This window comes from Protopterus annectens, chromosome 5.part1 (assembly GCF_019279795.1).
Source record: "Protopterus annectens isolate FY-2018-M chromosome 5.part1, PAN1.0, whole genome shotgun sequence".
Taxonomy (NCBI): domain Eukaryota; kingdom Metazoa; phylum Chordata; order Ceratodontiformes; family Protopteridae; genus Protopterus; species Protopterus annectens.
Window position 1 is genome coordinate 708,855,153 of NC_056736.1, and position 24,386 is coordinate 708,879,538.

The 24,386-nt window shown below is 43.9% G+C and overlaps 1 protein-coding gene across 2 annotated transcripts in view; it reads right to left on the reverse strand.

Moving 5' to 3' along the window:
* LOC122803611 (stomatin-like) overlaps positions 1–24,386 on the reverse strand; it is a 264,536-nt gene that overhangs the window by 15,446 nt on the left and 224,704 nt on the right. For both annotated transcript variants that reach the window (XM_044073337.1, XM_044073336.1), the window contains exon 6: positions 17,076–17,210. In XM_044073337.1, the coding sequence (XP_043929272.1) occupies positions 17,076–17,210 (135 nt within the window). The remainder of the gene's footprint in view (positions 1–17,075; positions 17,211–24,386) is intronic.

Consider the following 24,386-nt stretch of genomic DNA (forward strand, 5'->3'; position numbering starts at 1 on the left):
TGCAACAATGTACCACGGCTGAACACCACAAAACACGTGGCATTTAATCATTTCTATATTCTCATAGTGATACTTAGGCTCCTTCCATCATCCCTGGATGACAGCTTTAAAGGAAGCCTTCTCTTGTCCTGAAGATACAATCCCTGTTAAAAGTGCCTTGAAAGAAAGCTTTAAAGAGCTGTGGAATGCTCTTTAAATGGTCCTTGCAATGGCTTGTCACCAGAGAGTCATAAAAGGGTGTTATATAGGCAACAATCCAGCTGGAAAAGTCTGCCTTCCTAAAGAAAGCCTGAATTATTAAAAGTAGCAAAGTGTGCTAGACTTCCTAAAATCTTTATTGCAAGTGATGAGAGTAAAACCTCTTTTTCTTTTATTATTCTCAGAAGCCAGAAGGCTGTATACTGGAAATCCATAGAGCCAGACAGATGAATATCTGCTTCTGGTCAGGTTCATAGGTTCATAGGTTGGTACTAGGCTATCAGCCCTAGGGCCCATACAAGCCTAGCCATTACAATTCCCTGGCTATTTCTTCCCACACTATTTACTTCCCTGGACCCCTGTCTAGCAGGGCGACTGACGTGATCCCCGGGGCCTAAAGCAATTGTAAACTTAAGAAAAATCACATTGTGCTCAGAACACTTAAGAGCTTACAACCTAAACTTTCCTGGTTGAGGTAACTGCTAAAAGTAGAACAGTATCTGGCAGTTTAGCACAGAGGAGTAAGGCCATGAACTGCTAATAAACAAGGGACTACAGAAGCTTGTGTTGCTTAATCTCTCCTTGCCAACTCTGTGATTCTCAGCAAACCAATTAACCAAGCAATGCTCCCAGACACTACCTTGCTAACAAAGTAGAAAGCATTAGGAAAGAAATTTCAACACAAAAAAGCAGGCAGTCTCAAAAGAAATCTGGAATGAATCCTTTTGTGGGGGATGAAGATGAACTTTGTTTAAAAACTGACAATGAGGCAAACCTAAAGTAAACTCAATGAAAGTGATGTGACAGAACAATGAACCTTAACAGAAGCGTAGGAGTCTCCAAGTTAGAAAGACGTACAGTGAAGAATATAAGCAAAATCAAACCTTACCTACACCGAAATTAAATTATAGACATTGCATCAGAAAGAAAGTGCCTTCCCTCTATCAAATAAAGTTTCCAGACTGGTTGGTATCCTAGCCATCTTGCAGGACCCTAACCACCGATGAGATTTCTATTCTTAAAACTCCTCCAGTGTCTATAACACATGTACTTCTTGAACAGCTTGTCCTGCTGCTGCTCTCTTTTGAAGACTTTCATTTTTTACATTTGTAAGTCAACTTCATATTACCTCTGACATTTAATGTTGTCCCATTAGGGTTGCCACCCCTCCGTTTTTTTTCTGGACTATCCGGAAATCAAACTGATTCTCCGGTAGTCTGGAAAACACTGTACAAACTCCGGTATTCTGTTTCAAAAAGGAAACAGACTACCGCAGTTTGTAAATTGGCTGATTTACTATGGTTTTTTTTTTTTTTTTTTTTTTACAGAAAAGCATAGTAAATCAGCCGAAAGCAGGCAGCAGGAACAGAAAAAGAGGGCGTTCCCCACAGAGTGATGTCATCACGACGTCATAAAATGGGCAGAATGTGTGCGGGAGAGGGGTGGGGTTACTGGTGACATGAGGGGTGTGGCTTTACTCCGGTTTTAGCCATGAAGGAAGGTGGCAACCCTATGTCCCATGAATACACTCACTGTTTTCTGGCCCATTTGTTGTAGGCTTTTCAGAGGTTGTCTCCTAACTCTGAACAAGAAGTCTCTCTCAATTTAATATGCTTATGTTTTACAATAAACATAAGAAACCACATACGAAACTCTTGTCAAAGGACCTTGAGCTGGCAACAGCAGAAAGGGGAAGATGGCACAGCTGACAATCTATTAGGGCAGCAACAGAGTTAAAAAAAAGTAGTAAAAACAAATTAGTAATCTTTATTCAACAGCTCTATCACAGACAAATCTTCCATGTTCGATATCACCATCTCTAAGGCTCCTATAAAAAAGGGGAGCGGATTAGTACAAAAAATGCTTTGCAATACAGATGATTGAGCAATTTGGCCACCTAATCTTATTAATTTAGGAATTCGGGTGAAACTCGGTTTGTTTTCTATTTGTCAAATGTGAGGGTGGTAGATCTCATCCATGATTTCAGTAGTGGAACTAATCCTGATATAAATGACACTATGTTTAGTCTATCCTCGATGTCCTTGTTACTGTTGGAAGGAAGGTGCCCAAGTGACAAATTTCTTTTGAAAGAGATGGTCATATATAATTTAGGTATTGCCATAGAGTGGATCTTTTGCTACACTAACTAAGCTTAGCTGCACGACCACATCATAGGAAGTTACTAGGTTAATGACCAGAGGGCCCTTACAAGCATAGCCAAATTGTACCCTTGTTACCATGATCAGTACCTATTGCTCTGTCCAAGAGGGACACTGGTGGAACCCCCAGGGTGAATTTACAGTTACCCATCCAAGCATCCAGACCGTGTTTGAATACAGCCGAGGTGCTCCATTTGATGTGAAGTGGGAGTCTATTCAAAAGGTGTGGTAACTCTGGGAGACAACTCTGTCCCTCCAGTAGGGATTCTAGTGATGTCACATACCAGATTTAGTTCTTTAGAGTGAGTAACCAGTGTGTCATTTGACTTGCGGATGTGCAGCATTTCCAATAAATTGGGGTCAGAGATCTCCTTATATGCAAGTCCGAGATCACCTTTGAGTAGTCTGTATGAAACTGAATAAAGTGACAGTGATTTCAACTGATCCACATAGGACAGCCGCTGAAGACCTTGAATTTTCTTTGTGAGGAACCTCTGTGGTCTCTCCAATTACTGCAGACGCTTTGAAAGGTACATGCTAAAAGGGCTGTTGTACTCAAGTATTGGCCTAATGAGTAAAGAGTACAGGGAGGTGATAACTTCACTTTTTCTTGAGGCAATGCCCTTACTTATGAGGTGAGCCACATAGAATGCCCTTCTTACCCTCTGAAGATGTGATCAAAGGCAAGGTTGCTATCAACCTGAGTGCCCAGATCTCTCACCACTGAGTGCGTACTTAATGATTGATGTGGTAATTTGCAGGAACATCGCTCTTGCTGAAAGGGATGATAATACATTTTTTTGCACGGAGTTTGAGGCAATGACTTCAGCATCAATCATTTCTTTGTGTAAGACCTTCGTAAAGGATGTTGACATTGTTTGGAGATTCTATGACCACACCCAGTTTACAGTCATCAGCAAACTGCGCCAGCCACAGTCCCTTGGTTTTCGCTTGTACTTCGTAGAAATAGATTTCAAACAGCAATCAGCAGATTTCCAATCCCTGTGGAACACCACTAGTAACGGGTCTGCTGTTGGAAGTGGATTTCCCTATTTTGACTGTATGGGTTCCATCACAGCCAGTTCGTAACTCACCTTATGATATAAGGGTTGATGTCTAACTGGGAGAGTTTGTCAATGATGCCGGAGTGAGGGATAGTGTCAAATGCCTTGGCCAGGTCTAGGTAGGCTGTATGCACAGATTTCCCCTTATCCAGCACCCTTGTGACCATCTCGAAAAAGTCCACCAGGTTTAACAAGCATTATCTCCCCTTGACAAATCCAAACTGGGTAGGATCTAGTGTTTGGAGATTACCTATATCTTTGTTGATGAGGTTCACGATGATGCTCTCCATGGCCTTGCAGATAAGGCTAGTAAGGCCAATAAGTCTGTAGTTCTCAGGGTCAGTAGAAGTACCACCTTTGTGCAGGGGGATAATGGTGGCTGTTTTCCATTCAGCTGAGATTAAGCCGGTGTTTAGACTGTGACTGAATAGAGTAGCCAATGGTGATGATAATTCTTGCTTGACCCATGTAAGACGCAGCCTCGGATGTCATCAGGTCCCATCGATGCTGTGTTTTTTGGCCTTAGAGAGAGCATTCATGACTTTCTCTTTAGAGATGCAAGGTAGAGGACAGGTGGTAGGGATGTCGTGTGGCAGGGATGGGAGAGTGAAGTTTTCACCAAACCTGTTGGCTAGCAGGTTAGCTATGTCCACCAGCTCAGTGTATGTGTTACCATTAACTACTAGCTTGGCACAAATCTGAGCCTTATCTTTTAGGTTACAGATGTAACTAACGAACGCCTTATGGCTGTCCTTAGTTGAGGAAGCTAACTTGGATTCATAGTTTGCCTTGGAGGACTTCACAAGAAGTCTTATTTGCTTATTTAAGCTGAGGAAGGAGTGTCTTCATTTTAGAGCCCGCTCCTTCTTACTCTTGGACAGCAGTTTCTTCCTTTTATGGTAAAGCCTGTTAATGGTGCTTGTCCACTAGGCAGGTTTGCTTTTCCTTAAAGAGCTTGTTTTGGTCTTAACAGGTACTGCCCAGTCAATGCAGGTATACAGGTGCTTCTATAGGGCATTGGTGTAGTTACTGGTTCCGTCTGAGGGGCGAGGTGCAATGAAGCTATTTATACCCTCCAGTAAGAAGTTATAATCTGCTTTGGAGAAGTTTTTTAGTCACGTTACTGCTAGGGGAGGGTCAGGTGTGATAATTACACCAAATGAGACTGATTTGTGGTCAGATCTTACCAGGGATGAACTCACAGTGGGGGAGCTACAGTGGTCTCCCATATTTGTAAGCACCAGATCCAGGATGCTGGCGCCCCTGGTGGGAATGTCAACCAGCTGGTCCAGGGCACTGGAGTAGACAAAGTCGAGGAATTTGGGCAGGTGAGATTGAACACAAGTAATTTACCCAGTCAATGCTAAGGTAGTTAAAGTCTCCCAAAACTATGTATATGATGTATTCAAAATCTGATCTTACAGCACACCGCTGTTATCCTAAGCATGGACTAACATATTCATTAATAATAAACTTAAGCATATAAACTATGCACTTTACAATAGATGAAGACTCAATCTATCCTCTCCTACTATGTACTCTGAATTGATGACAAAGCTTATTATGCCCAACCGGGGCAGCCTCTTGATCTCAGAAAGCTGCCTATTTTGGCAGAGACACCCTTCCTCATTTCAACTTCTGAAAAACATGCCTGAAACTTTGCAACTGCTGTTTCCCAAGTGGCAGCCATCATCACATACTGGTCCACAATGCCAAAGCCTGCAGTATTCAAAGAATCCCAGCTATCACATCATGCATCTAAAAACAAACAAAGGATATTCATACAGGCTCATGACACTAACAGTCAATGTTCTAAGGTTACAAAACTTTTTTAGGATCTTAGCTAAGCAGCATGGTAACAGTGGAGGAAATCAGTAAAGACTGTATATAGCCTTGTGAGATACAGGTTGAAGTTGATTTTTTTTAACTGTTGCCATGCTGATACGCTCAAAGCCAGGGAGTGAGCTTCCCATCCTAGAAATGCAAATATACTATATTGTACTATGTTGTCTCCTCTTACACTTAGTTACCATCGTCCTTCATAGAGCAGAGCCTGTGTCACTACATCTGACCTCGACATTGCAGGAGCTCTGCCACAATGCCTTACACCTGCAAGTTTACCGAGACTTTTGTCAGTGTTTAATGCAATCATATTTATCATGAAGAACTTTGCTGTGTATTGACTAATCAGTTAAATACATGTCTTCTCTGTGATTGAAAGACCTCAAGCTGGCCACTGCTCCCTTTTGCTTCACCAGTAAACTTTTCTGCATGTCAATTATTTAGTCTCAGGAAATAACAGTCAAACCATTTTACTTGCATTTTTTTGTTAATTCCTTTGTTCTAGCTATAAACTGATGGCTTGCGTCTATATCACGTTATCGAAAGTTTACTTAATCGAATCAATAAAGATCGAACTTTATTGATCAATTAAGTATAACATCGAATAACGTAAAAAAAAAGACAAATTAAAAAAAAATAAATGGCACAGGCATGGGGCAAGCCCCCCTGCACCCCCACACCCCCCTACTTAAATATATCAACTCCGAGACCGCACTACATTGAGGTAAACAGAAATCTCCCCTTACGGAGATTTCCGTCTACTTGCACAATGTTCTTCACTTTCAATATTGTCGTGCTGACAATATCAGACTCGATATTGTCAGCTTACGACAACGTGAAGTAGACCTGATGGCCTTCAGTTATAAATTGACTGGAGGGTCAAAAATTCAACCCAAACCCCTCTCCCAATAACTGACCACTCAAAAATGCAATACAATTCAACTCTTTTTTTTTTTTTTTAACATAGTATAACATCTTTAACCTTCTCAACATCTAATTCCAAACCTACCCAACAGTCACATATCACTACACCCATTTTCACCTTCAAACCTGTGCTACGCCCAATATAAAACTACTGTTAAACAAAACTGTGCTCTTCTTCAGATGATGACCTTCCAAGCGAATACCTAAAAAGAGCAGCCAACTGCATGGCATGTCCTGTCTCAAACCTTATAAATAGGTCAATACAGGAATCCCACATTCCCCCTCTCTGGAAAAAAAAATCACATTATCTCACTGCACAAAGGAGGAAATTCAACAGACAATAACTTTACACTTATAGCAATTTTATATCCCCTTGTCAAAATACTTGAAAATGTATTAAAAAACAATTGCTAGACTATTTCCTGCAGGAGGAACTCCTACCTGCTATACAACATGGCTTCTGTCCTTCCCATATTACTAGCATTAGTTTCATAGTTTCATAGTAGTGTACTAGGCTATCTGCCCGGGGGCATTTATAAGCCTAGCCAACAAGTGATGTGGCTTTACGCCACCCCATACTATATAGTTGCGCCTCTCTAGTAGTGACACATGTGGGACCCCATTATTTAGTAAACTATACCTCTGTCTAGTAGTGACACTGAGGTGACTCATCTCCCATCCATGCATCGAGATTTTTCTTGAACAGTGCCAATGAAGGGCTCTGTCTCACATGAACTGGGATTTTGTTCCAGAGTATGGGTAACCTCTGTGTTATGAATCTATCCCTCCAGCATGTCCTATTCATATTTGTGCAGAGGTTGAAATCTTTAGCTCGTGTGGTTCTGGTGGATTTGGATTTTTGAGATGGAGCATGTCCATCAATTCCTGGTTGGACATGGCCCTGTATGTTAGGCACAAATCACCTCTGAGCAGGCGTATGCTACTGAATAGAGCTGGAGTTTCTTTAATCTAGCTGGATAAGGCACATGTTTGAGACCTATGATCCTCCTGGTGAGGTACTTCTGGGGTCTTTCCAGTTGTTGCATGTGCGGGGTGAGATACATCCCAAATGGAGCATTATATTCAATCATGGGCCTGACAAGGGAGGAATATAGAGGTACAATGACCTCCTTTGATCTGGATGAGAATCCCTTCATGATGAGATGGGCAAGGTAGAATGTCTTTCTGACCACTTTGGCAACATGGTTGTCAAAGGAGAGGTCACTATCGACTTGAGTCCCCAGGTCTCTGATTACTTCTTCAGTATTCAGTGGGTTATTGTCTATGTGATAATTTGTGGGTACTTTGTTTTTTCCAAAGTGGATGATTATACATTTTTGGCGTTAAGTTTGAGGCCATGATTCCGCACCAGTTGTCCGTTTCAGTGAGACCTTTCTGTAGGATGTGTGTGTCGGCAGGTGAATCAACTATGGCACCCAGTTTGCAGTCATCTGCAAACTTTGTCAGCCATAATCCTTCCATATTTGCTTTCACATCTGAGAAGTAAATGCGGAATAGGAGTGGACCCAAGACTGAGCCCTGTGGGACACCACTTGTGACTGGTTTTGAGTCTGACATGGCTCCAGCAATTTTAACCTTATGGGTTCTGTTGTTTAGCCAGTTTGCTACCCATCTTGTGACATATGGATTTACATTTAGGCTGCTGAGCTTGTCAATGATGCCAGAGTGTGGTATCGTGTCAAAGGCCTTAGCCAAGTCCAAATAGGCAGTGTGGACAGCCTTGCCTCATCGATGGCACTAGTGACTGTCTCAAAGAAGTCAACCAGGTTTAAGAGGCAGGATCTGCCTTTTACAAAACCGAACTGTGTGGGATCAAGGGTCTGCAGATCCCCAATGTCGCCATTTATGAGTTCCATGATGATTCTTTCCATAGCCTTACAGACCAGGCTGGTCAAACTTATGGTAGTTACCTGGGTCAGTAGAATTTCCCTTTGTGGAGTGGGACCACTGTTGCTGTGCGCCAGTGTTCAGGTACATATCCTGTAGTGAGGCTAAGATTGAATAGAGTTCTTAGGGGCGGGTTTAGTTCATCTTGAAGTTCACGTAACACACAACCGGGGATACCATCGGGTCCCATAGATGCTGTGTTTTTTGCCTTGTTGAGTGCTGATTTCACCTGTGTGTCTGATGACAGGTAGGTTACATTCAGCAGGGATAATTACTTCATCTTTAGGGGGTGAGGGAGGGAGGAGCATTGCCCTTCTAACTTACATAGATACTGTCAGTAAAGCTCAAGCCTAGGATAAACTATATCCCTAAATGTGAACAAGTACCTTTTCATTCCTTATCCCTCCCTTACTTTCCCCTTTTCACTTATTTCCTTACTATCCAATTCTCTTCCCTGACTTTGTCTCTAAATATACTATAAGCCTGCTTTCCCTCACTTCATAATGCTATTCCTATTTGCATTAGACTACATTTAATTTATCTAAATATTAAATGATTGCCATATACCTTGTATCGATTCTTAACCAATGTTTTTATATGTCTAATATGTTATAATTATTTAAACTACAGATGTTTTTGTTTTATTTTAGAAAAGTGTAAAACTACTGTTCTTAAAATGTTTTGTTATCATTTGGAACTTTTCTCCCTGGGCATCTGCTGAAAATGGGCTTCTACCTCAGTTGCACCTTCCCGGTAATCAAATGTCAATAAATAAAATAAATAAAACAGAGAGAGAAATGATGTGAAACAGATATGCGCCAAGACAGCAAGTCCAAGCTTTCATTAAATTAGGACTTTCTTAGAAACAAGAAGCTTTAAAAGTAGCCACAATCATAGCTCTTTAGCTACGAAATGACAGCTGAACTAGACACAGACCTTGTGAGAATTAGGATATACTGTTGAAATGCAGGATCTGATGATGAACAGTGGGAGAGGGGAAAACTAGTGTTTTTAAAGGTGTTCTGCCTTCTAAAACTATGTGATACAAATTACACACTTAGAGCAAGCAGCAAGTGATGAACCAGTTACTGGGACTATGACAGGCCTTAAAACTGCTTCTTTTAATTAGTGGATTACTTAAAGGTCAGGACTGTCTGTTAAATGCCAATAAATCTAAATGTTACAGCTGCACCCCTCCATTACCAGCAGAATTATGGTTAAACGAAAATTATAAAGCAGAGCTCACAAGTAGATACTGTGACTGGTGCTACATTCAATTAAAATGCAAAACATATAAAATTAGAAGTTATGTACTCACCATAACGTTCCATCTGAGTAGGTGTATTCATTTGTCTGCAACCTGTGGGTTATGGATCCGATATCGGATCCGAACCGGCATGGTTTTCCAGCTATGGATCCAAGCTCTCAGCTCCTCCCCTCACCCATAATGCCCTGCTCTACCCTCATGACCTCAGATCGAGTTTGCCAAAGCAACAATACCCTAAAAAGGGTAACAAAGAATATGCAGGAAACTGAAAGGCCAGGGGGATAGGAGGCGGGATGGTTGCAGACAAATGAATACACCTACTCAGATGGAACGTTATGGTGAGTACATAACTTCTAAATCTGAAGTAGGATATTCATTTGTCTGCAACCTGTGGGACAGAGTCCCCAGCTACCTGAATCTTGGGCCATCATGGAAGGATATTCCGAGCACCGCTGAGCCAAAGGATGCTCTACCCCTAGATGCAAGATCCAACTTATAGTGGGAAATAAACGTATGAGATGAAGCCCACGTGGCTGCTGCACAAATATCATCTAGAGGAATCCTAGCCTTGAAGGCTGCCGAGGTAGATACTGACCGGGTTGAATGGGCATGAACACCCTCCGGTGCGGGCCTTCCTGAAGCTTGATAAGCCAATAAAATGCACTGTGAAATCCAGCGGGACAGAGAAACTTTAGAGATTGGCTTGCCCAAATTGAATTTGGCAAAGGAAATAAACAGCTGGTCGGATTGCCTATGACCAGCTGTCCTGTTCAGATAAAATCTAAGTTGCCTGTGAACATCTAGTGAATGTAGCTTATATTCACCTTTGTTTTCATATTTAGGGAAGAAAACAGGGAGGTTAATGGATTGATTGATGTTTGCTTCAGAAGCGATTTTAGGAAGAAAGGACGGGTTGGTCCTGAGGGAGACACGGTCCGGATGAAATACCAAGTAAGGAGGTTTAGCTGATAAAGCTTGAAGTTCAGAAACTCTCTTGGCTGATGTAATGGCTACCAAAAGGCTGTCTTGTAGGACAAGAATTTGAGATCCACCGTAGCCGCTGGCTCGAAAGGAGGAGCGGTCAAGGCCTGTAGGACTAAAGAAAGGTCCCAAGGAGGAACTGCTTGTTTTATAGGGGAGCTGAGAAGAAAAGTACCTTTAAGAAATATTTTACACAATTTGGCTGACATAAGAGGATTAGAGTCATGGCCAATGTGATAGTGAGAAATTGCCGCCAGTTGAACTTTGACTGTGGAACTGCTGGCACCATCGTTAAAGAGAGTGGTTAGAAAGTCAAGCACTAAAGGGAGAGGAACCGTGAAGGGATTCAGGCCTTGCCGCTCCACACAGAGAAACGTTTCCATTTGCTTCGTAAACCTTTCTAGTGGATGGTTTATGAGCCGCCACCAAAATAGCCTTTACAGGTGAAGAAATACCGAGTCCTCATCAAGAGTGGAACTGGAGCAGCCAAGCGGTCAGCTTCAGGTTGTCCAGGTTCGGAGGAGGAATGCAGGATGGATGGGATATCAGATCCGGATGGGATCTAGAATCCAAGGAGGATTCACCGAGTGAGACCTTAGGAAGGGGAACCAGATCTGTCGAGGCCAGAATGGAGCAATGAGAATCATTCTGCAACCCACCCGAGAGGCTTTCTGAAGAACTTGCAGCATCAGAGGCAAGGGTGGATAGGCATACAGAAGACCGGGTGGCCAAGCATGCACCAGAGCGTCTCTTGGGGTACCTCCGGGAGGAGGTATTAGAGCGAAAAACTGTCGCACTTGGTGTTTGAGGGAGAAGCAAAAGATCGCATGAAGGGTTCCCCACCGTGCGAATATGCGTTCCGCTACTTGACAATTGAGAGACCACTCGTAAGGGTCAGAATGGTGCGACTGAGCTTGTCCGCTAGGATGTTGGACCGACCGGAATGTGCGTTGCTATTAGAAAGCGATTGGTGGAGATTGCCCATTCCCAAACTCTCATGGCCTCTCGACAAAGAGGGTAAGACCTTGTTCCCCCTTGCTTGTTGATGTACCAGACAACAGACATGTTGTCCGATTGAATCGCAATTGTTCCCAAGGGAAGAAAGTCCTGAAGTGCTAGCAACGCTAAGAGCACTGCTCTCATCTCTAGAACATTGATATGCAGTAAGGTCTCTGAATCGCTCCACGTGCCTTGGACTGTCCGGCCCAAAGTGCCCCCACCCGAGGCGGAGGCGTCCGTGGTCACCGTGGCGAGAGGGGAGAAGCACAAATGGGCGGCCTTTGGAGATCCGGGAGTGGAGCCACCACAAGAGGGACCGCTTGCAAGCCTTGCTGATCGCTATGGGATGATGCATGGGAGAGCAAGGTATGACCACTGTACTAAGAGCGTCCACTGTAGAATGCATATTGAGCCTGGCAAGAGGAAGAAGTGCTATAGCGGCCATGGACCCTAGAGCCCTCAGGACCAACTCCGCTGGAACAGAACTTGAATGGAGAATGGCCCGCACCTGGAGCTGCAGATTTAGAACTCTGTCGCAGTGAGGAAGGCTCGTAAACTCCTTGTGTCTAGCCTGGCCCCTATAAAATCTAAGAGCTGTGTGGCCAGGTTGGACTTTTTGTATTTATTGTGATGCCCAGAAAGGGAGCAAGATGGAGAAAGGAGTCTCGCCAATAGAAGTAGATGCCTTGTTGGCGGTAAGAAGCCAGTCGTCCAGGTAGGGAAAGACCTGCACCCCTGAAGCCTCAGGTGGGCCGCTACCACTGCTAGTACTTTGGTGAACACCCTGGGGGCTGTGGTGAGACCAAAGGGAAGGACCCGAACTGGTAGTGACTGGCTCCCAGCCGAAGCGGAGAAACCTCCTGAGCGCCTGTCCATCAGGATGTGGTAGTACGCGTCCTTGAGATCTATCGGGCAAATCCAGTGATTTTCTCCCGGAAGGGGAGAATAGATTGCAGAGTGACCATTCGAATTTTTCTTTGGGGACTGCCAGATTCAAGAGAGAGAGGTCTAGGATTGGTCTTAGTTCCCCGTCTTTTTGGCACTAAAAGAATCTGGAGTAGAACCCTGATCCGATCTGGTCTGGGGGAACGGGCTGGATGGCTCCTTTCTTTAGCAGATGGCCAATTTCTGCCAAAGCGGCCTCCCGTTGACCGGGTGGGACGTCTGGGAGGGACTTCAACTTTGGAAGGTGAAGGAAAGGAATGCGATATCCCTGGATATGATTTGGAGAACCCAGCGGTCCGATGTTATGGACTCCCATGCCGCTAGGTGCCCTGAGCGTCCCCGACTGCCTCCAGAGTAGAGCAGTCGGGCAACCCTCAGGGTTGCTGCGGGCCGTTCAGAGAAAGGTTCCCTGGACCCGAAGTTTCTGGGAGCCCCTCTGCCTCTAGGGCGGCGTCCTCCCTGTCCTCCTCTGCCACGGAAGGACTGGTTGTCCGGAGCAGGCTGGGACTGCTGCGACTTCGGAACCACATCTTCTTCTGACCCTTTTGGTTCCTAGAATAGGGCCTCTGGGGTGCAGAGAAGCGGATTCGACGGCAGACAGCGTCTTCCCGTCCTTTTCGCTCTGGGTCAATGTCTCGAACGGTCTTGCCAAACAGAGCAGAACCATCAAAGGCGTTCGCAAACGACGCTTTGAAGGGCTCAGAAAAATCGCAGTGACGGAGCCAGGCCTGACGCCTAGTGACCAGTCCTGTCCCGCAGCTCTAGCGGCCCTCCGTGCATGGGAGAGTAGCCGCATAGAAGTATTTGTAACTGACCTAAGAGTGGCCATACGGGTGGAGTGCAGAACTCTGTCCTCCTCGAAATGGACTCAGGGGATGCAGCGTATTCCTTAATAAGATCTCGCTGCACTCGAATAACAAGTGCAAAATAGTTCAGCCCTTACCGAGAAGGTCGCCGAACTGAACATCCGCTTCCCAAGCGGTCCATCATCGAGACTCCTTGCTCGGTGGGTGGACTGAGGACTCTCCTGAGCCAGTTCCCTCTTTGTGGCCGCCGTCAACATGGCATCTACCGGAGGCCCCTTACTCCAATGGGTCCGGTCGGATGGCGGACTAAGGATCCTATCCGGTCTTTTGGGAATTGGCTCCACGGTGTCCGGTTCCTTCCACGCCCTGGTGGTAATAAGGTCCACCAGGGGGTCCGCATGGGGGGTCACCCAAGAGGTAGACGGGCCCGTTTCAAATGCCTCCAAGTACACGGACTCGTCCGAGGAAGACTTGGGGGCAGACCACCCTTATACGGAGCATTTCCATGATGTCTCCAAAGGAGACATCCTCGGGGTGACCGTGGGGAGCCTTCCCTTCCTCCAAGTCCGTGTCTTCTGTGAGAGACTCGGGAGTCAATGTGCCTCCTTTGCACGTATGCTTGCGAGGACCTCCTCTGGGGGCTGTCAGAGGAGTCCTCAAGCAGCAATTTGCTCCATAGGAACAACTTGGGGCACAGAAACGGGCTGTCCCAGGGGCCGGATGGTGGAAGCCTGGCCCAGTGCAGAGGGAGCGGGGCGGAGCGAAGCAAGTGCCGGGGTCCGGAGACCCTCAACAGAGCCCTCTCCACCACATCAAAAGCGAAGGGAGCCGACCTCGACCAAAGGATCCGACAATCGGCTCCCCTCGGATCCGAGTGGACGGAGCCGGCGCCCGGCACTCGGATCCGGCGACAGTGCGCTCCGACACAGACGGCGCCGAAGGAGCACTGATCCCCGGATCCGGCTCGGATCCAGGCTCCGAGAGGTCGGGTCCGGCACTTTCGAGGGCAGGGTCGGATCCGGTACCAAGTACTATCGGCGCCGACCCACCCCGGCTCGAAGCTGCTCGGCTCCAGCTGCTCGAACCCGGATAGCGGGTCGGAGAAGGAGCAATAGGCTTAAAAGGGTGTTGAGCTCCCCGAGGGGGAGGCAAGAGCACTCCCATCTGCATCTGGGCCTGGATGAACCTTCTCATCATCCGGTCCAGATCAGCATCAGAAAGGCTATGGGTAGATCTCGACGAGGCTACCGAGGTAGGGCTGGCTTGCCTCCTCGATAGCCTCGGCGGTGATCGGGTCTCCTCCTCCTCAGGACCCGGTGAAAAGCACACAGGGGACCGGAGCCGTGAAGGAGGAGACCGAATCGAGCCGGGAGAAGCCGCTTGGCTGGCGGGCCGAAACAGAGGTCTCGGCCCGCCGCTTGTGGTGCTTCTCCCTCCGGTCCTTTTTAGTAGCATCCCTCTCCTCTCCAGAAGCGGGAGGTTGAGTCCCAGGAGCAGGAGGGTGCCACAGGGAACAACTGTAGCCACAGTAGTCCCGAAGGAGCGGAGGTCGGAGCCGAGTCCGGCGGTAAAAGACCCGCCAAGACCAGCTTGGACCTCCGCTCCCTCAGTGCCCTGGGGTTGAACCCTGCACAAATGGAACAACCAGATGTGAGGTGTTCAACCCAGACACTAACACACGAGTGTGGCCATCAGCCGGTGAGAGCTTATGGCCACACTCGGAGCATTTCGAAAAAATAGATTTAGGCTGGTCAGCCATAATCTATAAAACACTAAAAGCTACTGAAAGTAACTTAAAACAAAAAGACACACAGGCCTACACACACACTCACGCAACAGCGAGGGAGGGAATAAAATTACTTAATTTAACTCAAAATAACTCAAAATACACTTTTCAGAAAGGGAAACCTAAACTTTCACACAGAATCACTCAAAGAACCAAAAAATTTTTTGATTTTACAAGTAATAAAATACCACTTAGCTGAGAGCTATGTACCCAAATCCAGTCACCAGCGCGGCAAACGAGATCTGAGGTCATGAGGGTAGAGCAGGGCATTATGGGTGAGGGGAGGAGCTGAGAGCTTGGATCCATAGCTGGAAAACCATGCCGGTTCGGATCCTATATCGGATCCATAACCCACAGGTTGCAGACAAATGAATATCCTACTTCAGATCTATACTGTACACACATTACAACAACATGACAAGAATTAAATAGAAAATAAACAAAACTCGACCCAAAGCACAGACAGATGAAGCACTTTGAGCAGAAGTGAGATGGAATAATTCTGTGCTTCACTGCTTGAATGCAATTCACAGGACTCCAAAAGAAGATGCATGTAATTTGCAGTGGTGGTAGCAGCACACACCCAGAGAGAAAACCTGAGCAGATAAAGTGATGGGCAATATACAGCCGGTTACATGTTACTGCTTTAATCCTCACCAAATTCAGGTTCTGTACACATGTCAGAACCATCTGCTTTTGCCACTGAAAATGGGAGGACTGGTTTCCCAGCCTTTTCTAAAACAAGGGGGAGATTACCCATGGAAGATAACTTCCTTGACACTGCTGAATATTATAAAATGTTTGCGTATGATAGGGGTGAGCCTCAGCAATTGTCTGTACCTGCCAAAGTAAAAGCTTGTAGAGAAAAAAAGAAGGCTTAACTTGTCATACTGGAGCGCTGTTTTTTTAGTTTAAAGACTCAGCATGTCAAAAACAGTTGTGCTGTGGTGCAAGTCTCCTTTCACTAACGTGTCACTGACCTTAGATGTAAATTAGAAGTAGGGCACTGCATGTGGTACAACCCTTAGCAATAGTTATTATGGGTAATGTGTCAATGACATTAGACTTCAATTAGAAGTATGGCATTCCGTGTGGTAAGGCCTTAGCATTAGGTATTATGGGTAATGTGTCAATGACATTAGACTTCAATTAGAAGTATGGCATTCCATGTGGTAAGGCCTTAGCATTAGGTATTATGAGTAATGTGTCAATGACATTAGATGTAAATTAGAAGTATGGCATTCCGTGTGGTAAGGCCTTAGCAATAGTTATTATGGGTAATGTGTCAATGACATTAGACTTCAATTAGAAGTATGGCATTCCGTGTGGTAAGGCCTTAGCAATAGTTATTATGGGTAATGTGTCAATGACATTAGATGTAAATTAGAAGTATGGCATTCCGTGTGGTAAGGCCTTAGCAATAGTTATTATGGGTAATGTGTCAATGACATTAGATGTAAATTAGAAGTATGGCATTCCGTGTGGTAAGGCCTTAGCAATAGTTATTATGGGTAATGTGTCAATGACATTAGATGTAAATTAGAAGTATGGCATTCTGTGTGGTAAGGCCTTAGCAATAGTTATTATGGGTAATGTGTCAATGACATTAGACTTCAATTAGAAGTATGGCATTCCGTGTGGTAAGGCCTTAGCAATAGTTATTATGGGTAATGTGTCAATGACATTAGATGTAAATTAGAAGTATGGCATTCCGTGTGGTAAGGCCTTAGCAATAGTTATTATGGGTAATGTGTCAATGACATTAGACTTCAATTAGAAGTATGGCATTCCGTGTGGTAAGGCCTTAGCATTAGGTATTATAGGGAGCACTGGCCTGAAAAAAAAATGTTTTCCCTTTTTTTACATTCAGTGCCATTTCATTCAGTCTAATTCAAATGAAACAGCATTCAGTCCTAAAAGTTTTGAAATGCTGAACCAGAGCTTTGTGACACCCAATCTAGTCTTTTATCAGTTATAAGGTCTGGGGGCCAAGCATACACCATAGGTTCATAGATTAGTACTTGGCTAACTGTCCTTGATGGCCATTTTAAACCTAGCCAATTACTTCATGCGAGAATCAAACTCTACACCTTGTGCCTGTAAGGTAAACACCTTAACCATTAAGTCAACTTCCACCCTAATGAAAATACTTTTGCCCTTTCATGCTCACAAGGCTCTCCTGCCTATACACTTTACCTTAGCTTTCGCTTCTCGTGTTGCTTCAGCCTCGGCAGCCATAGCTCTCTGCATTTGTACAGGAAGTTTCACGTCCTTAATTTCCACCCGCTCGACTCTGATACCCCATTCATCAGTCGCTTCATCTAGGGTTGTCTGTCAAGGGAGAGAATTATTAAGTTTTACTACATACTTCTGAACACTCATTCCGCAAATCATATAAATAATGCGAGGACGTACAGTGAGAAATTGCTAAAGAAGCATAAGTTCAGTTTCTTGCTCCATGTTTTTTTTCAAGTTGCAGCACATTGTAAAACTAATTATTGTATTACATTACTTCATTCTAGTAAGACGGACATAAAAATATATCATTTATAATGAGCTGCAAGTTCAGAAAGTCAAACTTTCAGATTGCCAAGAGTCTGTAAGGAAAACGTTTTCATATTACACATCAAACAAGCATTACACAACATTTTCTTTATTGATATCTGATAACTGAGACAGTCCAACCATGTTCAACAGATAAAATAGTATATACAGTTACAACAGCAAATGATTAATATATACCTGACAGTATACATTTTCAAAAAAAGGTATTACAAAGATAACTGCATGTGTGTATTTGTGCTATCAAGAATAGGGACTTTGTAAGGCAGCATACAATTATGCAATGGAATAATCTTTATAAGTTTCAAAGAGAAAATTAATAAAGTTATTTAGTCAGTTGATACAAAATCAGTGGTTGTGACATGTACAGATCCAAGAAGTAGCAGCTAATAATTGCCAGAGTTAAGATGAGCAGAATAAAAAAGTAGTGATGTCAGATTACATTTAAAATGCAGGAGTATGTGAAGGCTTCTGAATTTTCATTTTCGACGGTGGCATGATAAACACCTCTGTTCTAGGCCATTCTGTATGTAAGAAAAGTAAGAAAACAACATTATCTGTAGGACAAGTCAGCAAAGTAACAAGACTCATTATATTTCTCTTCTGGATTGTGCTTCCTTATAAAATGGGGGGGGGACTCAATGGTGTACTTGTTCTTGTCCTCACTAACCACTGGTAGCCAGGAGGCTGACTTACATATTTGGGGACAAAGGGCCATCCAGAAGTAGTGGCTAGTAGTTACCACTCTCAACCCAGGAACAGGCTATGGGAAAACAAAGTGGACAGTTCCAGTACACTGTGGGCTGTAAACTGGTTGCATGACAAAAATGACACAGGCAGTGATAGGCATTCAGCAGATATTACTGTAAAAGGTGCGTGTTTTGCAGGGATACATATTGGCTCCCTTTTTGTTTAGCCTGATTGCTATCATCCTTTTTTCTAGTGATGTGTGAATCAATAAATATTCTAACAACACAAAGTATGGGATGGCAAGTGAACAGTACAGATAACAGTACACTGCAGAAGTATGTATAGTTGGTCCACAGGTAACAGGGTGTTACTTAATCCTGAGAAAATTAGTGTTGTACAATTTGAAACAGTAAACCATAAGTATCCCCAGACCATCCAGTAGCTACCTCTTAAGGATTTGGAGGTAATTGTAGATCACAGCTTTAAAGAGTCATGTGACTGATGATTTGGGTAAACATTACGGGATGATGACGGACAGTCTGAGGACTATTAGTAGTAAACAATCCACTTGCATTGTAGCGATGAGGTCAAAAAGCCCAAAACATGGATTCTACCGTTAGTGATGTTTGGCTTTATTGGCCTGAATGCTCCTATAAACATAGGTTCATACTAGGCTATCTGCCCTAGGGCATTTATAAGCCTAGCCAGAGTGTGTTTGGCTTTCGCCACCCATTTTAAATTAATTTTGCTATGCCTTTGTTTGAGGTTAGTATACTGTGCCTCTGTCTAACAGTGACACAGAAGTGATAGCCGGGGTAAACCTACGATCTCCCATCCACTCATCAAGATTCCTCTTGAAGAGAGTCAATGAGGGACTCTGCCTAACCTGGACTGGGATTTTATTCCAGAGTGAAGGGAGCCTCTGGGTTATGAATCTGTCCCTCCAGCATGTCCTATTTATTTCAGTGCTGAGGTTCAAGTCTCTCGAGCGTGTAGCTCGATGGGATTTGGATTTTCTGAGGTGCAGCATGTCCATTAATTCCAGGTTGGACATGGCTTTATACATCAGGCACAGATCGCCTCTGAGCAGGTGGTATGCCACTGAGTAGAGCTGGAGTTTCTTTAACCGGGCAGCATATGGCATCTATTTGAGCCCTTTGATCCTCTTGGTGAGGTACTTTTGGGGTCTTTCTAGTTGCTGCAGGTGTCTGGTAAGGTACATCCCAAAAGGGTCATTGTACTCAATTATGGGCCTGATGAGGGATGAGTAAAGAGGCACAATGACCTCCCCTGATCTAGATGTGAATCCCTTCATGATTAGGTGGGCTATATAAAATGTTTTCTAACCACTTTGGCCACGTGGTTGTCAAATGAGAGACTGCTATCAACTTGGGTCCCCAGGTCCCTAATTACTTCTTCTGTACTTAATGGATTACCACCTATGTGGTCATTTGTGGGCACTTTGTTTTTGCCAAAGGGGATGACTATACACTTTTTGGCATTTAGCTTGAGGCCATGGCTCTGGCACCAGTTGTCTGTTTCTATGAGGCCCTTTTGGAGGATGCTTGTGTCGGCTGGAGAGTCGATTATGGCGCCCAGTTTGCAGTCATCTGCGAACTTGGTCAGCCACAGTCCTTCCATGTTGGCCTGTACCTCCGAGAAATATATACCGAACAAGAGAGGTCCCAGGACTGAGCCTTGTGGGACACCACTTGTAACTGGTTTGGAGTATGACATGGCTCCAGCAATTCTAACCATGTGGGTTCTGTCCTTGAGCCAGTTTGCAACCCATCTAGTGACACAGGGGTTTATATTTAAGCTGGTGAGCTTATCTATAATGCCCGAGTGGGGTATTGTATCGAAGGCTTTTGCGATGTCCAGGTAGGCTGTGTGGACCACCTTCCCCTCATCAATGGCCTTGGTGACTGTTTCAAAGAAATAAACCAGGTTTAAGAGGCAGGATCTGCCCTTAACAAAGCCGAACTGGGTAGGATCCAGTGTCTGTAGGTCCCCATATCTTTATTTATGAGGTCCATGATGATCCTTTCCATAGCTTTGCAGATCAAGCTAGTCAGGCTTATGGGGCGATAGTTTCCAGGATCCGTTGAGGCACCACCTTTGTGGAGAGGGACCACTGTTGCTGTACGCCACTCTTTGGGTACATATCCTGTAGTAAGGCTGAGACTGAACAGTAGTTTTATGTTTGGGTTTAGCTCTTCTTGGAGTTGATGTAGGGCAGCCGGGACACCGTCTGGTCCCATTGATGCTGTGTTTTTGCTTTGGAGGGCGGCTCTTACCTGAGCATCTGAGATGTCAGGGGGGCAGCACTCTGCTGGGATATATATTTGCCCTGTTGGTGGGGAGAAGTTTGCGTTGAACCTGTCAGCTAGGATGTTGGCAATGTCTGTGGGTTTGATGTATTTTTTGTCATTTTGGACTAATTCTGAGCATATCTGGGAATTCCCACCCAGGTTCCTAACATAACTAAAGAAAGCCTTGTGATTATCCTTAGTGTCCTGTGCAATTTTTCTCTCGAAGCTGGCCTTAGACGATTTTATGAGTGCCCGTAGTTTTTTGCTAATACTGATCAGAGATGCCTTCCCTTTTTGGGATTTTGCTCTATCATTTAGTAGCTTCCTCCTCCTATTGTATAGTTTGTTTATGGCTGAGGTCCACCAGACAGGACGTCTGCCTTTGGAGGATTGGGTCTTGGTTTTATTTGGGATTGCATGATCCATGCATTCCTGAAGGTGTTCATAGAATGCATTTATAAAGGATTCTGCGGTATGGGCCGTATTTTCCACAAGCCGTATTTTCAACATTTAAAATAAAAACTCGTGGGCATTCTGAAGCCATGTTGCAGAAACATTGGAATGTCCTTAAGGGGTCATCTGCATATATCCCATGGGCCTCCACAACAGGAGGTTTAACATTTTACCCAGTAAAGATTCTGGCTTTACTGGTCTTAACTTGCAGTTTTTCAGACAATAAGTAGCAGGGGGCAGCAATGTGATAATTCCTTTCTATACTGCTTTAAAAGGTCACATTACAGTGGGGTGGGGTCTGTGTACATTATATCTTCAGTTTATAGATTTGAAAGAATTCAGAAAACATTTACAATGCAAATCACTGGTCTTCATGACTTAGCTTACAAAGACAGACTGAAAGCATTACATTTACATTCAGTTACATACAGAATGATAAAAATCAAAGAAAAGAATCAGAAATTCACCATGTCGTTCCTTCAAACCAACACTATTACACACACAGTAAAGCACTTTCATTTGTTCACATGCAGACAGGATACCACGTTTCATTGAAGAGATGGCCAGTGACATGGAAAAAGAAGGAAAACTTCAGTATAAACCACTGACCAACAAAGATGAAGAAAATGCTAATCCCTCTGTGATGGGTGTTACTGATGCAAACAAGTACACTTTAGGTTTAGTATTAACTTGTACAACTGACACTCCAGCAGTTCATAATACAGTGATAAATAACTGGCAGATTTCAACTGGAGATCCTGCAGTAGATAAAGTGGTGGGTGCAGCACTTCTTCTTTCGGCTTTTTCTGGTTAGGGGTCACCAAAGCGGATCACCTGTCCGCTCATGATTGGCAGCAGAGTTGTTACGGTGTCGAGTTGCCAGCCCAGCACCCAACCTACCACGGAAGGCACACACACGCATACACTCATGCCTAGGACCAATTTAGAGTGCCCAATCGACCTACAGCATGTCTTTGGGATGTGGGAGGAAACCGGAGCACCCGGAGGAAACCCATGCAACCACGGGGAGGACATACAGATATAATGTACACAGAGACACAGAAGGCACCCCAGCCGAGGATCGAACCGGAGAAACTCTTGCTGTGAGGCGACAATGCTAACCGCTGCACCATGTAAAAAATAAAAAAAAAAAAAAAGTTACATCATTAAAAACATTCTTGAAAGAAAGAAAAGGAACACAGAAGGAAATGATTTAATAATAAAAGGAAAGGAAAATATTTATGTAATAAGTGCAATCAATGCATATTTATCAGCAAACAGTCCTTTTTTCTTTTTAAATATGAGAATAAGTTATGCTGCATCAAAATATTGTAACTGTAGTACTTTTAATGTAATTTATGTTGCTGAGTCTTTCTCATGGCAAGCATTTTTTGCAAGCAGGAGAAGTAAGAAACAGAGTTCAAGAAAATGCTTTGTCTAGACGTGCCTTAAAATGCACAAATGTTAAAAAGTTTATTTTCTATGTGTAAGACACTACAGAACTCTAGATTAGGGGGTAGGGATGCTAAGAATATGTTAGACACTAAGAAATAGGAGTAGCAAATGAGATTAAATGCCACAAATTATGCATGCTTGAATGACCATGTCAATTTTAAATGGGTTTTAAGTAAATTGAGGTTTAAGACAAAGTGAAAGAAGTGATTTTAAAGAGGGCACTTGACTGGATGGGTTTTAGATGATGCCATGATTTTCTTACCATTGTATGAACTGAGTTTCATGTTGTAGCCAGACTCAGAAGAAGTTTGAATGTGAGCAGATGTAAGCACTCACTGTATATAAAAAAGTGTTGAAGGAATGATACAGTCAGGTTTGGATTTTTTCTTGTTTATTAAGTCAGGTGCCAAGTGTTTGTCTATTCTCTTTTTAATTTTTAACATACAGAATGATGTCAAGCGGTGTTATTCTTATTTAAAGTGTCTCAAAATGTCATTAGTATATAATGTCAAATTTCCTAATTATTTTGTCAACTACAAGAATAGGAATTTATTGGTTAAATTGTCAATGTAGCCTCACAAGGTAAGAATAATAAGTTTAACTTACAGAGCTGGCAGGTTTCAGAGTACTCTACCACTACACGTTAGATCCTCTTCTTTTGGTTTATGACTAGCTGAGACAACTGGGTTGGTGAATCCATTTATGATACAAAACGTTATGGTGGCAAACTCCTGGATGGCACCTCTTGAGGTCCTGAGTTGGCCAAAACCAGTACACTGAACAATGAATGCTCATGTACCTGACCAGCCTCTTGGCGCTCCTTATGCTAGGCATGTATGTCAGCAGGCATGCATTACCAGGTGACTAACTAAGGGACACTGCACATGGGAAACTGAATGGGAGGAACAGTACTCTCGGATACTCACATTCTGGTAAAGTCAAGGAAGTCAAGGCACAGCAATGACAAAGAAGTCATCTGTCCTTGTGTCAATTACAGGACGGGCCACACTGGCAGCACTTCAGGAAGAAACAGGGGTGTTTGGTACAGGGCCAGACTTAAAAGAGACAAATAAAAGTTATGCGCTCACCATAACTATATCTGTGTTATCCACTTTCATTCTTCTTAAATGTATGGGTCTCAGACCTGACCTCAGATCTGGCTCAGCCGTATTTATTTAGACTCTTGGATCCAACTCTTGAGCTCCTCCCTTTACAGGAATGTCGCAGATCAGGTTTGTTCCCCCATACACATAAGGACTCACTCTAGCTCAAATAAAAGTAAAACGAAAGATAGGGGCTAAAACTGCAACAAGGGTTCTAATATCACTATCAGGTTACTCCCAGATGAAAGGTCAGGTAGAAGGAGGGGGAAATTGAGGAAGAATGAAAATGGACAACACAGATGCATAGTTATAGTGAGTGCATAACTTTTATATCTGATGTCACTTTTGTTCATTCATCTATCAACATATGGGATAGAGTCACCAGCTAAGAGAACCTTAGGTGGCCCACATGGGGTCCAAATGGAGAGATGCCTTCTAACTCAAAAACAAAAATATTCCTTAGCTGCCTTTTTGATTGATTTGGTCTGAACTCTGACTTCAGAAACTTTCCAAAACGCCAACCGCAGCACGCAAAACTGCTTCTGCATCGGACAGCGGCAAAAAAGGATAGGAGATATCCGTGCGGCGCACGCACAGTAGACCCTGGACGGACAGCTAGTCCTAATGCGCCTTGACCGGCGCCATATATATTGGGTATCGGGCCGACGACTGGCGGACTACCCAATAGTTAGGACTGCAGCAATGTGGAATGAAGAACATCCTTAGGTGGCCCACACGGGGTCCAAATGGAGAGATGATAAATCAGTAAAGGACAGTAGTACTGATGGGACTGAATTCATCCTCAAGTCTTGGGATTGGCTTCATGAGGTAGACTCTGTTTTTCACAAAATCTCACAAAGACCAGAATGATATGTTGACTGTATTTTATACAGTATATACATCACAGACAGAAGTAGGTTAAAAATTAAAAA